A 15831-nucleotide genomic window follows, 5' to 3' on the forward strand; every position below is an offset into this window, starting at 1 on the left:
TTGGGCTTTGTGCTCAGGCAGATGAGTTCATAAGAGTCATCCAAAGATACTTGGGTCTCTGATTAAAGTTTAAATTCAATCACTAGAAGGTTGTAGTATTTTATAAAGTTTAATCCTTGAACCGTTCTTTTCCCCAGAGTTAACTACATTTGACTCAGATGTTGAATGTAGTTCTCATTCAAGTTTTGATGGAAGTAGCACACCTTGCTATACACTGCATCCTGTTTTAACAGAGCATTCAAATTCCACTGAGCAATAACTTAGTTCCCCCCCTTATGTCTTAAAAGTATGCATTGAGAAGAGGCTCAGGGACTTCCCTCGGGGTGCAGTGGTTAAGAATCTGCCTGCCAATTCAGGGGACACGGGTTCTGATTCATGGTCCGAGAAGATCCCACATGCTGCGGAGCAACTAAGCCTCTGAGCCACAAATACTGAGCCCGTGTGCCACAACTACTGAAGCCCGCATGCTGCAACTACTGAAGCCTGCACACGTAGAGCCCGTGTTCTGCAACAAGAGAAGCCACCACAGTGAGAAGCCTCACACCACAACAAAGAGTAGCCCCCGCTCCCCGAACATAGAGAAAGCCCGCACACAGCAACGAAGACCAAACGCAGCCAAATCAATCAATCAATCAAAATAGTTAAGACTCTTCAGTATCATTCTAACCTATATTTTTGTTCCCATATCTTAAAAATTTGATAAACTAGATATGGGGAATTTTTTAAGTACATCTTTTGCAACACGTAGATACTAAAATTATTCATTTAGTAGGTATATTTTTCAGGACCCTTGGTTACAAGTAAGAGAAATGCAATTCAAAGTGCTTCAAGCATAGCAGAGTTTACTGAGTCACATAATGACACGATATAGGGAAAACCTGCTTCAGGCAGAGCTGTTTCCAGGAGCTTAAACAGGCTTATCAGTAATCTTTCTCTTCAATTCTCTGCTCTGCTTTCCTTGATATTGGCTTCTTCCTCTGAGAAACAACTTCCTCTTTATAGCCATGAGCACCAGCATCCTTACATCCTGGAACCTGCAAATCCAGCAGAAACAAAAGATTTTTATCCTACGTAATCTCTGTAAAAGCCGTGAAGCTAAATGCTGTGCCATTCTGTAATGACCCCATCCCTGACCCAGTCTCTGGGGCTAGGAGGTTGGAATGTATCAGTGGTTGACAAAGTGTGATGGCTAGAGAATCTCCAGCAACACCATCTGTGATTTTGTTAGAAATACATACTCTCGAGCCCCATCCTAGTCCCAGTGAATCAGAAAATCTGAGAGTGGGGTTCAGTATGCTGGGTTGTAAAAACCCCTCCAAGTGATTCTAATGTGTACTCAAGCTTGAGAACGACGCAGTATCCTAATTGGCCCAGCCTGGGTCTTGCTTGCCACCCCTGGAGTTTCGGTGTAAATCCCATCTCACAGAAAGCACATAGGAAAAAAAAAAAAAAAAGTGAGGAAATGATATCAGGAAAAAAGGAAGAATAGATGCTGTGCTGGAAAAGATGAGATATCAGCCCCGTAATGAAGTTCTTCTTTGTTTCTGATGCCATTATTTCTCAGAAGACTGTTAATTATGAATTCCCTTCCAGAAAGCCAATATTCTAATTAAGCAAGCACACGTTCATCCTCCTCTAGGATATAGTGTTTTAGTTTAAATTTCATCTCCAAATAGGTACATGGCTCATCTTGAAAGGTTTCCAGACCATATTACTTTCTTATCAAATGCTTTGTTAACTACAATTAAAACTTTCAATAATGAACCTTATCACTCCTCTGTGATAAATAGAATAGGTTCATTTGCTTCAAAATTTCTCAGTGAAAATGACAGTGACGCCTACAGAATTTCAGAAAAGGTGGTTACCACTGCAATATCATCCAAAATAATTTAAAAACAATTAAAAAAACCCAAAAGCATCTAATAAGGGAAATGAATATAGCTTTTCACGTTACTTAAGATTTTTAACTTAATTTGGGACGTTTGCACTTATTACCCAGGAGGCGGCAGTAGAGAGCATGTCAGTCGTCCCTGACTTTATCTAATCCTAAGAATCCTCTGAGTACTTGTTGAAAATGAAGATCCAAAGGCTCCTTTTCAGGGTATTCTTATTTGGGGGGTCTAGGGTGGGAACAGGGAATCTGTATTTCCAGTAGCTACCACAGGGAATTCTTACAATCCGGCATGTTTGGCACACTCTACAGTGGTGAAGACTGAGGATGCGACAGTGAAATGGTGTGGGGTTGAATCTGGGCTGTAGCTCCTGCAGCTGGGGGTTACTTTACCTTGTCAAGTCTCACATGTTGTTATCACTACTGTTTGTTGTTATTATTCTTTTTCTTTCCTCTTAACTAATCTACCTGTTGCACCTTCTTATTTCTTGTTGCAGATAGAGGACATGCAGTGGGGTAAAGGACTCCGGGAGATCCCCCCGTCAGTGTGTACACTGCCATGCAAGCCTGGGCAAAGAAAGAAGACACAGAAGGGAACTCCTTGCTGCTGGACCTGCGAGCCTTGCGATGGCTACCAGTACCAGTTTGATGAGATGACATGCCAGCATTGCCCCTACGACCAGCGACCCAATGAAAACCGAACCGGCTGCCAGGACATCCCCATCATCAAACTGGAGTGGCACTCCCCCTGGGCCGTCATCCCTGTCTTCCTCGCCATGTTGGGGATCATCGCCACTATATTTGTCATGGCCACTTTCATCCGCTACAATGACACTCCCATCGTCCGGGCATCTGGGCGGGAACTGAGCTATGTTCTGTTGACGGGCATCTTTCTTTGCTACATCATCACTTTCCTGATGATAGCCAAACCTGACGTGGCAGTGTGTTCTTTCCGGAGAGTGTTCTTGGGCTTGGGTATGTGCATCAGTTATGCGGCCCTTTTGACAAAAACCAATCGGATTTATCGCATATTCGAACAGGGCAAGAAATCAGTGACAGCTCCCAGGCTCATAAGCCCAACATCACAGCTGGCGATCACTTCTAGTTTAATATCAGTTCAGCTTCTAGGTGTTTTCATTTGGTTTGGTGTTGACCCACCCAACATCATCATAGACTATGATGAACACAAGACAATGAACCCTGAGCAGGCCCGGGGAGTTCTCAAATGTGACATTACGGATCTCCAGATTATCTGCTCCTTGGGATATAGCATTCTTCTCATGGTCACGTGTACTGTGTATGCCATCAAGACTCGGGGTGTCCCAGAGAATTTTAATGAAGCCAAGCCCATTGGATTCACCATGTACACAACATGTATAGTCTGGCTTGCCTTCATTCCCATTTTTTTTGGCACCGCTCAGTCGGCGGAAAAGGTAAGTGAAAATGCACACCGCACACCAATGCATTTCAAAAATGTGTTCCTTTTTGAAAATACTGAAGCCAAATCGATTGTATAGAGCAAGAGGTTTTAAAAATGCAGAATGGTATTCCCAAGACTAGACAAATCCTGAGTTAATAGGCACCAGTGCTACAGAAGTCCAAAACCTGCCTTGGGCTGTGCTATTGGGTTGGCCGAAAAGTTCGTCCAGGTGTCTCCGTGACATCGTACCCAAAACCCGAAAGAACTTTTTGGCCAATCCAATACATTCATTCCACTGGAAACCAACCAGAGGTGTAGCCTTTTCAAGTCAACTGATAAGAGAGTGATGCAATGTAGCAAGAGATTATGCAGTATAACATAATCCAATCTGTCTAAATTAAACCTTCCTATTCATTCATTACCCACTCCCTCTTCTTTCATATGTATTTCCTTGGGATAAGAGGGGAGGGCCACAGTCCGTTATTTCCCAGGATAAGGATGGTCATCACCAGCTCTCTCTCTTCCTAGTGGCTGTGTAGGCGCTCACTGTGGATTGGATCATGTGTGTGAACTATACAGCATATGTCTGTATCTACATGTATCTCTAAATGGGTGGATATAGGAGACCTTTGGTTGTCATTCCAGTCTATAGGCTCCCTACAGCTAGATGTACAGTAATTGCCTCAAATGAGGCAGAGCGATATCAGAGACTCAAGTCTCCAGCAGTGGGAGGGCCAGTATGTCACAGGGGAAGTGTCATCTGGCTGCAAAAGTTCAAAGTTTTCAAAATTGGTGGGCCCTAAAATGTTGATCCTAGATATGTTCAGTGTACATGACCTCCCCCTCCCCATATATAGAGTTTTATGATTTTTATGAGTCTGTAAGCTAGGCAGTCCTAATATGTTGAATCTTAACGCAACTAATATATGTGTAGCTGTAGGTCTGACATGTGCGCGAATCAGGCAATGCTACCGTGTTGATTCTAAACGTGATTCATATACATCTGTGCTCACCTGGATATTGTTTTGTATATATGCAAACTGGGCAATGCTAATAGGTTGATCTTAATAAGATGTGGTGACCTTTACTCAGTGAAGGTAGCTCTGGCATGCTGGTACAGCTGAAGCCAGAACTGAGACTTAAGTCCTCACTGGCACGCTCTACAGAGAGAGCACAGTTACTGCTTGATTAGAGGTCAGCACATCAGGCGTCTAGCCTGGTACCACGTCACTTTGAAGAAGTCTCTTCAACATTCAAGGACTTAGCGCCCTAAGTGGGGAGAACAAGGATTGAAGTAGAAATGTCTACAGATTTACAAATCTCTGCTTCTGGGAATTAGTTGAATCCGGTTGTTTATAATCATAGAAAGGATTAATGGACTTTGACTGGTTTTCCAACTGAAAAGGTGTCTTTTACCTAAACGGTTTGATTTAGCAGCTATAAGATTGGACTGTGTTTAAAATGAAAAAGGCAAATATCTTATGAAAGCACATAGAATTCTAAAACCAAGGACAGTGAATGGTTCCAGATTACGGTTTTAGTCATAAAAGGAAGTTCTTAGAGGAAGTTCTTCTTGAACATATGCTCAGTGAGCAAAGTGTGTGTCCGGAAGTATGTTTCAAATTCATAATGCATGTTTACTATCTGTGAAACCAACTTGAACTTCATTTCATTGCTTTATCCCTGGGCCAAGGGAATATTAAAATATGAGGTAGGGTAGTGAAATGCAGTGTATGGCAGTAAGTTGACAATCATGGACATTTTTGTGGGGCCTGATGTTCATCATCAAAGCCTATCGAGAGAAACATTATTCTGTTATTAAACACAATTTCCCATGCAACAGGATAAAAATATTAGAGCTTTTTCTTGTAAATTTATGTTTGAGGAATATAAAAGGCAGGGATCATTGCAGTTGTCCTATAGATGAGCCTTGTTGTAATGCATATTTGGCATTATAGGTCTCTACCATTTCGTTTGTCATTTCTAGCCGTTTCCAGTCATGACTCTGAATCTTGTCAGTTAAGATCAGGGGTATAATTTACTCATTTAAAAACCTGAGAAGGATACAAGTTTTCAGGAACTGGATTCACTGATTCTGGTTGTACTAGAAAACATTGCATAGGTAGAACCGGACTACAGGAAAAACTAAGCTGTCTTCAAGCAGCGTGCTTTGTATACCAGAATTTAGAAGGCACATTATTTCTCTTTGTATATACTCTCAGTGGATTATGATGTTTTACGTTGACACAATTAAAGGTACCAAATTGCCAGCTGGGAACAGTGAATTTGGAATGAAAATGCACGTGCCTTCATGCCAGGCATATGCCTAGAGTACATGAAACCATGGAATTTCTTTTTTTAATTTTTAAAAATTTTTTATTTTCCTTATCCTTTTTTTTTTTCTTATTAGTCATCAAATTTATACACATCAGTGTATAGAGGTCAATCCCAATCGCCCAAGTCAGCACACCACCATCCCCACCCACCGCGGCTTTCCCCCTTTGGTGTCCATATGTTTGTTCTCTACATTTGTGTCTCAACTTCTGCCCTGCAAACTGGTTCATCTGTACCATTTTTCTAGGTTCCACATATATGCGTTAATATATGATATTTGTTTTTCTTTCTGACTTACTTCACTCTGTATGACACTCTCTAGATCCATCCACGTCTCAACAAATGATCCGATTTCGTTCCTTTTTATGACTGAGGAATATTCCATTGTATATATGTACCACAATTTCTTTATCCATTTGTCTGTTGATGGGCATTTAGGTTGCTTCCATGACCTGGCTATTGTAAATAGTGCTGCAGTGAACATTGGGGTGCATGTGTCGTTTTGAGTTATGGTTTTCTCTGGGTATATGCCCAGTAGTGGGATTGCTGGGTCGTATGGTAGTTCTCTTTTTAGTTTTTAAGGAACCTCCATACTCTTCTCCATAGTGGCTGTATCAATTTACATTCCTACCAACACTGCAAGAGTGTTTCTCCACACCCTCTCCATCATTTGTTGTTTGTAGATTTTCTAATGATGCCCATTCTAACTGGTGTGAGGTGGTACCTCATTGTAGTTTTGTGGGGTTTTCTGTGTGGTTTTTTTTGCGGTACGCGGGCCTCTCACTGTTGTGGCCTCTCCCATTGCGGAGCACAGGCTCCGGATGCACAGGCTCAGCGGCCATGGCTCACGGGCCCAGCCGCTCCGCGGCATGTGGGATCTTCCCAGACCGGGGCACGAACCCGTGTCCCATGCATCGGCAGGCAGACTCTCAACCACTGTGCCACCAGGGAAGCCCCATTGTAGTTTTGATTTGCATTTCTCTAATGATTAGTGATGTTGAGGAGCTTTTCATGTGCTTCTTGGCCATCTGTATGTCTTCTTTGGAGAAATGTCTATTTAGGTCTCCTGCCCATTTTTAGATTGGGTTGTTTGTTTCTTTAATATTGAGCTGCATGAGCTGTTTATATATTTTGGAGATTAATCCTTTGTCCATTGACTCGTTCGCAAATATTTTCTCCCATTCTGAGGGTTGTCTGTTCGTCTTGTTTATTTGCACAGCTTTGCTGTGCAAAAGCTTTGAAGTTTCATTAGGTCCCATTTGTTTATTTTTGTTTTTATTTCCATTACTCTAGGAGCTGGATCAAAAAAGATCTTGCAGTGATTTATGTCAAAGAGTGTTCTTCCTATGTTTTCCTCTAAGAGTTTTATAGTGTCTGGTCTTACATTTAGGTCTCGAATCCATTTTGAGTTTATTTTTGTGTATGGTGTTAGGGAGTGTCCTAATTTCATTCTTTTACATGTAGCTGTCGAGTTTTCCCAGCACCACGTATTGAAGAGACTGTCTTTTCTCCATTGTATACCCTTCCGTCCTTTGTCATAGATTACTTGACCATAGGTGCGTGGGTTTATCTCGGGGCTTTCTATCTTGTTCCATTGATCTATGTGTTTGTTATTGTGCTAGTACCATACTGTCTTGATTGTAGTCTTGACTATAGCTTTGTAGTATAGTCTGAAGTCAGAGAGTCTGATTCCTCCAGCTCCGTTTTTTTCCCTCAAGACTGCTTTGGCTATTTGGGGTCTTTTGTGTCTCCATACAAATTTTAAGATTTTTTGTTCTAGTTCTGTAAAAAATACCATTGGTAATTTGATAGGGATTGCATTGAATCTGTAGATTGCTTTGGGTAGTATAGTCATTTTCACAATGTTGATTCTTCCAATCTAAGAACATGGTATATCTCTCCATCTGTTGGTATCACCTTTAATTTTTTTCATCAGTGTCTTATAGTTTTCTGCATTCAGGTCTTTTGTCTCCCTAGGTAGGTTTATTCCTAGGTATTTTATTCTTTTTGTTGCAATGGTAAATGGGACTGTTTTCTTAATTTCTCTTTCAGAGTTTTCATCATTAATGTATAGGAATGCAAGAGATTTCTGTGCATTAATTTTGTATCCTGCAACTTTACCAAATTCATTGATTAGCTCTAGTAGTTTTCTGGTGGCTTCTTTAGGATTCTCTATGTATAGTATCATGTCATCTGCAAACAGTGACAGTTTTACTTCTTCTTTTCCAATTTGTATTCCTTTTATTTCTTTTTCTTCTCTGATTGACATGACTTCCAAAACTATGTTGAATAATAGTGGTGAGAGTGGACACCCTTGTCTTGTTCCTGACCTTAGAGGAAATGCTTTCAGTTTTTCACCATTGAGAATGATGTTGGCTCTGGGTTTGTCGTATATGGCCTTTATTATGTTGAGGTAGGTTCCCTCTATGCCCACTTTCTGGAGAGTTTTTATCATAAATGGGTGTTGAACTTTGTCAAAAGCTTTTTCTGCATCTATTGAGATGATCATATGGTTTTTATCCTTCAGTTTGTTAATATGGTGTATCACATTGATTGATTTGCGTATATTGAAGAATCCTTGCATCCCTGGGATAAATCCCACTTGATCATGGCGTATGATCCTTTTAATGTGTTGTTGGATTCTGTTTCCTAGTATTTTGTTGAGGATTTTTGCATCTATATTCATCAGTGATATTGGTCTGTAATTTTCTTTTTTTGTAGTATCTTTGTCTGGTTTTGGTATCAGGGTGATGGTGGCCTCATAGAATGAGTTTGGGAGTGTTCCTTCCTCTGCAAATTTTTGGAAGAGTTTGAGAAGGATGGGTGTTAGCTCGTCTCTAAATGTTTGATAGAATTCACCTGTGAAGCCATCTGGTCCTGGACTTTTGTTTGTTGGAAGGTGTTTAATCACAGTTTCAATTTCATTACTTGTGATTGGTCTGTTCATATTTTCTCTTTCTTCTTGGTTCAGTCTTGGAAGGTTATACCTTTGTATGAATTTGTCCATTTCTTCCAGGTTGTCCATTTTATTGGCATAGAGTTGCTTTTAGTAGTCTCTTAGAATGCTTTATATTTCTGCAGTGTCTGTTGTAACTTCTCCTTTTTCATTTCTAATTTTATTGAGTCCTCTTCCTCTTTTTCTTGATGAGTCTGGCTAATGGTTTATCAATTTTGTTTGTCTTCTCAAAGAACCAGCTTTTAGTTTTATTGATCTTTGCTATTGTTTTCTTTGTTTCTATTTCATTTATTTCTGCTCTGATCTTTATGATTTCTTTCCTTCTGCTAACTTTGGGTTTTGTTTGTTCTTCTTTCTCTAGTTCTTTAGGTATAACGTTAGATGGTTTATTTGAGATTTTTCTTGGTTATTGAGGTAGGCTTGTATAGCTATAAACTTCCCTCTTAGAACTGCTTTTGCTGCATCCCATAGGTTTTGGATTGTCGTGTTTTCATTGTCATTTGTTTCTACGTATTTTTTGATTTCCTCTTTGATTTCTTCAGATCTCTTGGTTATTTAGTAACGTATTGTTTAGCCTCCATGTGTTTGTGTTTTTTACATTTTTTACGCTGTAATTCATTTCTAATCTCATAGCGTTGTGGTCAGAAAAGATGCTTGCTATGATTTCAATTTTCTTCAATTTACTGAGGCTTGATTTGTGACCCAAGATGTGATCTATCCTGGAGAATGTTCTGTGTGCACTTGAGAAGAAAGTGTAATCTCCTGTTTTTGGATGGAGTGTCCTATAAATATCAATTAAATCTATCTGGTCTATTGTGTCATTTAAATCTTCTGTTTCCTTATTTATTTTCATTTTGGATGATCTGTCCATTGCTGTAAGTGAGGTGTTAAAGTCCCCCACTATTATTGTGTTACTGTCGATTTCCTTTTTTATAGCTGTTAGCAGTTGCCTTGTGTATTGAGGTGCTCCTCTGTTGGGTGCATATATGTTTATAATTGTTATATCTTCTTCTTGGATAGCTCCCTTGATCATTATGTAGTGTCCTTCCTTGTCTCTTGTAACATTCTTTATTTTAAAGTCTATTTTATCTGATATGAGTATTGCTACTCCAGCTTTCTTTTGATTTCCATTTGCATGGAATATCTTTTACTGTCCCCTCACTTTCAGTCTGTATGTGTCCCTAGGTCTGAAGTGGGTCTCTTGTAGACAGCATATATGTGGGTCTTGTTTTTGTATCCATTCTGCAAGCCTGTGTCTTTTGGTTGGAGCATTTAATCCATGCACGTTTAAGGTAATTATTGATATGTATGTTCCTATTACCATTTTCTTAATTGTTTTGGGTTTGTTTTTGTAGGTCCTTTTCTTGTGTTTCCCACTTAGAGAAGTTCCTTTAGCATTTGTTGTAGAGCTGATTTGGTGGTGCTGAATTCTCTTAGCTTTTGCTGTCTGTAAAACTTTTGATTTCTCCATCGAATCTGAATGAGATCCTTGCTGGGTAGAGTAATCTTGGTTGTAGGTTCTTCCCTTTCATCACTTTAAGTATATCATGCCACTCCCTTCTGGCTTACAAAGTTTCTGCTGAGAAATCCGCTCTTAACCTTATGGGAGTTCCCTTGTATGTTATTTGTCGTTTTTCCCTTGCTGCTTTCAATAATTTTTCTTTGTCTTTAATTTTTGCCAATTTCATTACTGTGGGTCTCAGAGTGTTTCCCCTTGGGTTTAGCCTGTATGGGGCTCACTGCGCTTACTGGACTTGGGTGGCTATTTCCTTTCCCATGTTACGGAAGTTTTCGACTATAATCTCTTCAAATATTTTCTCTGGTGCTTTCTCTCTCTCTTCTCCTTCTGGGACCCCTATAATGCGAATGTTGTTGTGTTTAATGTTGTCCCAGAGGTCTCTTAGGCTGTCTTCAGTTCTTTTCATTCTTTTTTCTTTATTCTGTTCCGCAGCAGTGAATTCCACCATTCTGTCTTCCAGGTCACTCATCCCTTCTTCTGCCTCAGTTATTCTGCTATTGATTATAGTTTTCATTTCAGTTATTGTATTGTTCATCTCTGTTTGTTTGTTCTTTAATTCTTCTAGGTCTTTGTTAAACATTTCTTGCATCTTCTCAATCTTTGCCTCCATTCTTTTTCCGAGGTCCTGTATCATTTTCACTATCATTATTCTGAATTCTTTTTCTGGAAGGTTGCCTATCTCCACTTCATTTAGTTGTTTTTCTGGGGTTTTATCTTGTTCCTTCATCTGGTACATAGCCCTCTGCCTTTTCATCTTGTCTATCTTTCTGTGAAGGTGGTTTTTGTTCCACAGGCTGCAGGATTATAGTTCTTCTTGCTTCTGCTGTCTGCCCTCTGGTGGATGAGGCTATCTAAGAGGCTTGTGTAAATTTCCAGATGGGAGGGACTGGTGAAACCATGGAATTTAAATTGTGGAAGGCAGCAAATTGCAAAATGCAAAAAGATATCACAGCAAAAGGCATTATTGCCAACCTAATACATACAAAATCATAGCCCTTCCGTTTTTGTTTAGATTTAAGAGTTGAAGTGTTTCAACTGGAAGAATTCCATTGTTACAAGACACACAAAAAAAGAAAAATTAAGCAGTGAGTTCAGTAATATCTCTTTACTGTTTCAGGATATTGAATTTGTTTTGATTATATGAGTATTTCTTTGTGAAATTTCTCATCAGTTGAGTTCATTAACACAGCATAAGGTATGAGAAATGTTCCTTATTGTCTTGCAAAACATCAACCCTCAAGAAGTTTATTTTTGCTTCCGTTTTGGAGGATGCAAGAGGATATTACTCTTATCTTGTTTTATCATTGCTAACCCTGTGACTTCTGAAATGATGATCTTGGACGTGGCCAGGGATGGAAGAGGGAAACTCTAGGCAAAAAATAACGATTCCTTATCTTAGGAATTATATTTATGTGACTGAAATGATTCAAGGAGACACTGCAAATGGTAGAATGACAGCACAGCAAGAGCTTGCGTGTGTGGTGAAGTGCTATAATATGCTATTGCTATATACTGGCACAGTCTGTTGGAGGACTGGATTGTTTTCATGGAAAACAAAGGCTTGACTCGTGGGTGTATCTTTACAAAGAGCTTTTCATGAAGCCAGGTAGGGAGGATACAGGTTATGCTGCTCCAATCTGGGAATCCCTATAGATGCTGTATTTATTCAATTGTTTTGAGCCTGTTGTTGTCTGGAGGACTTTCTGGGTAAGCCAATATATCATTTCTTACACAGGGACAGGGAGACAAGCTTTGTACCATTTCTACAAAAGCAAAGTAGACCTTTGTATAAAAGGGAAAGGATCAGAGGGTCTCAGAAGTCTTTCCCTCTGTGCACGTGTGTTTGCTTGGATGGGGCGGGGAATGGGTTGGTGAGAAGAGGAGAAAGAAAAGAATTGAGGCATTTTCTGGTCACAGAAAAATGCTGGGAAAAGAGTCTTGAAGGAAAAGAGTTATGTTTTCTGTAACGTGACCCACAGACCTCTCTTGTGCACATATCAGAACAGAACCAGGGTGGATATCAGTACTTAAATAACAGGATTCTTTGGTTTTGCCTGAAGCGTATTCCACTAAATGACAGAATTAGGGCCATTGTTGGCGATCTCTGCACCAGCTCAGCGTTTTTAACTCAGTGGTTCAAAATTGTGTCTGTGGTAATCCCCGGAGAAATTTGTTTTAAAAAAATATCGCATGTCCACCCTCCCCAACTGGCTCAGTAAGGATAGGGTGGGCATAAAACTCTAGATTTTTTAAACAAGCATGCTGGCAAAACACCAGTGGAAACCAAGGTTGCTTTTTAAAACTGCCTAAATATCTTCTTTCTAATCCACAAAAGACATTCGCTAAATATTTCCTGATTTCTAATTTAAAAGACTTTGGGGGTAAACTAATACTTATCCCAAACAACTGGAAGATCCACAAGAAACCAAGAGGCCAGAAGGATACTATCCATGGTCGAAGACAACGTCTAGAGTCAAAAGGTCTGAATAAAGTGTCAACTTCAGAGTTTGGACCAGAGACCTGAAAAGCCAGAACCAAGGCACTTGGCCCTGGAACCAGACATAGCAAGAGGGCAGGCGGGTAGGAGTGTCCCCCAGAGTATTTCTTGAAGGGCTGGGACTATATGCCGAGATCTTTTGATCTTCCAGTTATAGCAGTAGCTCCCCAGAATCTAAACACAAAGCAGAACAAGCCTAGGACTCATATTAAGGATCAGAAATATTTGGTAGGGAGGGAAACCTTCCCTAATCCATGCCTGAGGCAGACATCACTAATGACTAACGGCAAGCTTCCCCTGAACCCCGGTGTGGGCTCGAAATCATAGTCTTTCTTGGCAAGCACTACCAATAAATCAGAACTGAAAGGAATGTGAAATCCACGTGCCATTTCTGAGGTAGTGTTGGGTTGCAATGAATGACCCTCGGTGTCTCTTCCCATGCAGCTGTGTGTTGTCCCCGTACTGAAGTCCTTGAACAGCTTCTGTTGAGATTAATCTGCTTAAAGGTAAAGAATAGTCAGAGAAATGGGGTGTGTTTGAATTAGGCTTTATTCTGTCTCTGATCACACATCTTTTTTTTTTTTTTTTTTTTTTAATGGCCCAAAGACGTACAGGAAGGAAAAGACCTAGTTCTCTTTGGAAGTAATATATTGGTTAATGCTTCTGCGCTACTTCATTTGATTAAAATTTTCTCCCGACCTTTTAGCAATTGAACTAACAATTGTGCAACACCTACTGTGCCCCTAGGGCTCTGGGAAGGGCTGTAATGTAGGTGTAAAGAAGGCACCATCCTTGTCAGACAGGAACTGAAAGCTAGTGGTCCACACAGGCCTTCAAAGAAATATCACCTGGTGTGAGATAAGCTGCACTTGTCACACAAAGAATGCAGTATGGACACACAGAGAAAGGGACCTCCACTTAAGCTTCATGGAAAATGCAGCAAGGGACCGGAAGTGAACAGGCAGAGGAAGTGGTAAGACAATCCATTAAGAAATTCTATCACCTGTGAAAAAGTAGGGGGATGCTGTTTTCAACATACAGTACGTGGACTGAGGAGACGACATTGTGCTTAGGTGATTTTGACTCTTGCAAACCTGAGAGGTTTTTAAGAAAACCTCATTCTATGGGCAAATTTTGAAACAACGTGAACCCCATGTTTGATTCCCAAATCAAACTTTTGGCAAGAATTGCCTGTGTCCTAAGGGGTGGGCCGAGTTAATTTGAAATACTGGAGCGTGTAGGCCGAAACACCCGCTGTTCTTTCTTAGGATGAAACATCCCCTTATGCATACGTTGAATTATGCGTGGTCTTCCCTGTGGTGCAGTCCCGCCCCCTCTCTGGTTTTGGGGGCCTGGACTTAGAGATAACAGAGATAACAATGCAGTGGAGGAGTAGCTGTGTTTGGACTTTCTCTTTGAAGCTATGGAGATCCAACAAAAGTTTCCAAGTGTGGGAGGAATGTGAGCATAGGGTATCTTGGAAAGTGAATCCCAGGGATAGTACTTGAGGATGGAGGATGAGCCCAAGGTGAAGCAACTAGAGAACTAGTTAAGTAGCTCTTGTCGTAGATGGATCAAAGGATGGCATTGCCTCGAAGAAAGCCTGAAGGACTAGAAAAGATAAAGCAGGTCCGAAAGCTGTTTTGAACATTAAAAGAATACTCGAACAGGCTATGTCTTATCTTCCTTTTTGTGTTACTTTGCTTTATTGCTGAAATCAGAGATACGGGTTTTTTTTTTTCTATTTTGTGGGTTTTGCAAGTAACGTTGCCCACTATTTAATCTTTTTTCAAACAGCAACTAAGTGAGGAAAGAAAGGACTCCTATTATCCCATCCTCTAGAGACAGTCATCGTCAACAGTCTGATGGCTCTACCTCTAGACGTATAAGTACACACACATACACAAACATTTTTTAAGATAAAAATTCTTCTTTTCCCTTCTGGAATGCTTACTAAGACCTTCACCTTGCATCTAAACACAGTGGAGAGAAACGTCCCAGGGCATAGGCGATGCTGAGGCCGTTCGTCTACCCGTGCATACTGGTGGTTGAGGCATTACTTCTGCTATTTAATTTTGTCTGTTCAAATTTTTATCAAAATCTTGTGAAATCATCTCTTTTCTGTTTCCTGCTATGACCTTGGTGACAGCTGAGCTTCTCTCCAAACAGCCCTCTGAAGCCAGCTGTTTGCACATCTGGTATTAGCCAATGGCTTGGAATAGTACAGTCCTCTTTGCTCCCTTCATGACGCACCAGCTAACTTCAAGTGCTGTCACCTAGGATAATTGCAGCCTTCACCGCCTCAGTCCTTTCCTTTAACCAGAAAAGGTAGTTCAACAGGTAAAACCCAAGAGCCTGTGTAAAACTGAATTGAGCTAGAACTAATAAGGAAATAACTTACTACATTAAAACCATTCAAGGCCCCAACCATCCAAGGTCTGAACAGAGACATACTCAAGAAAAATATTTCTGCTAAAAAGAAGACTTAACAAGAGTGTTGAATCTGCCCCCCATAGTGTGCTCCCTGGACCCCAGTTTTCCCATTAGATGGCTTTCATTTTGAGACGTCAGCCACCAAAAGACCTAGTCACCAGGACCCAGACCTCACCTTTATAACTGGTATCAGGATCATGAGACAAATCTCTGTTCTTCGGCATTTCTAAGACCATCAGAGACCACCCGTCATTTTCACCAACAACTCTTCTCAAAGCGCAGGAAGTCACAGTGAAACATCGTACTGAAGAGCAGTCAGAGGGCTGCCGAATCCAGCCTTGGGGGCTGGAGATCCCTGTACTGTAGTTCATAATGCGTACTGGTCTCACGAGCATTTCTTTCAGGTCCCAGTTGCCCTCGGGTCCTAGAAGACCGTTCCTCCCTACCCACTCATCTTATGGTGCTCTGAATCTAATCATCACATTTTGGAATTTGCACATTTGGGGTGTGTCATTTAACCTTTTTGGTCCTAGGGTTTTTCATCTGCACAGTGGGTATAATTATTCCTTCTTCTATGTTTGTTTAAGAGCAAATGAGTTCTCTAAATTGTTTAGCACAGCATTTAAAAGACTGATGATACCAGGTGCTGGTGAGGATGTGGGACAATGGGCGCCCTCATACTCTGCTGGTGGAAATGTCAAGGATAGTATAGCCACTTTGAAAAATAGTTCGGCAGGTTCTTAAAATGAAAAGCGTGCACCTACCATACTGCTCTAGCCAT

General features: G+C 40.6%; 1 protein-coding gene across 1 annotated transcript in view; it reads left to right on the forward strand.

The window, feature by feature from the left end:
- Positions 1-2397: 2397 nt before the first annotated feature.
- Positions 2398-15831, forward strand: part of GRM7 (glutamate metabotropic receptor 7) — a 71318-nt gene continuing 57884 nt past the window's right edge. Inside the window, exon 1 of the mRNA XM_089919892.1 lies at positions 2398-3324. Coding sequence (XP_089776018.1) covers positions 2398-3324 — 927 coding nt within the window. The remainder of the gene's footprint in view (positions 3325-15831) is intronic.

This window comes from Delphinapterus leucas, chromosome 10, assembly GCF_059928025.1.
Source record: "Delphinapterus leucas isolate spDelLeu-1000000601 "Yukka" chromosome 10, BTC_Dleu_Yukka2, whole genome shotgun sequence".
NCBI classification, from domain to species: domain Eukaryota; kingdom Metazoa; phylum Chordata; class Mammalia; order Artiodactyla; family Monodontidae; genus Delphinapterus; species Delphinapterus leucas.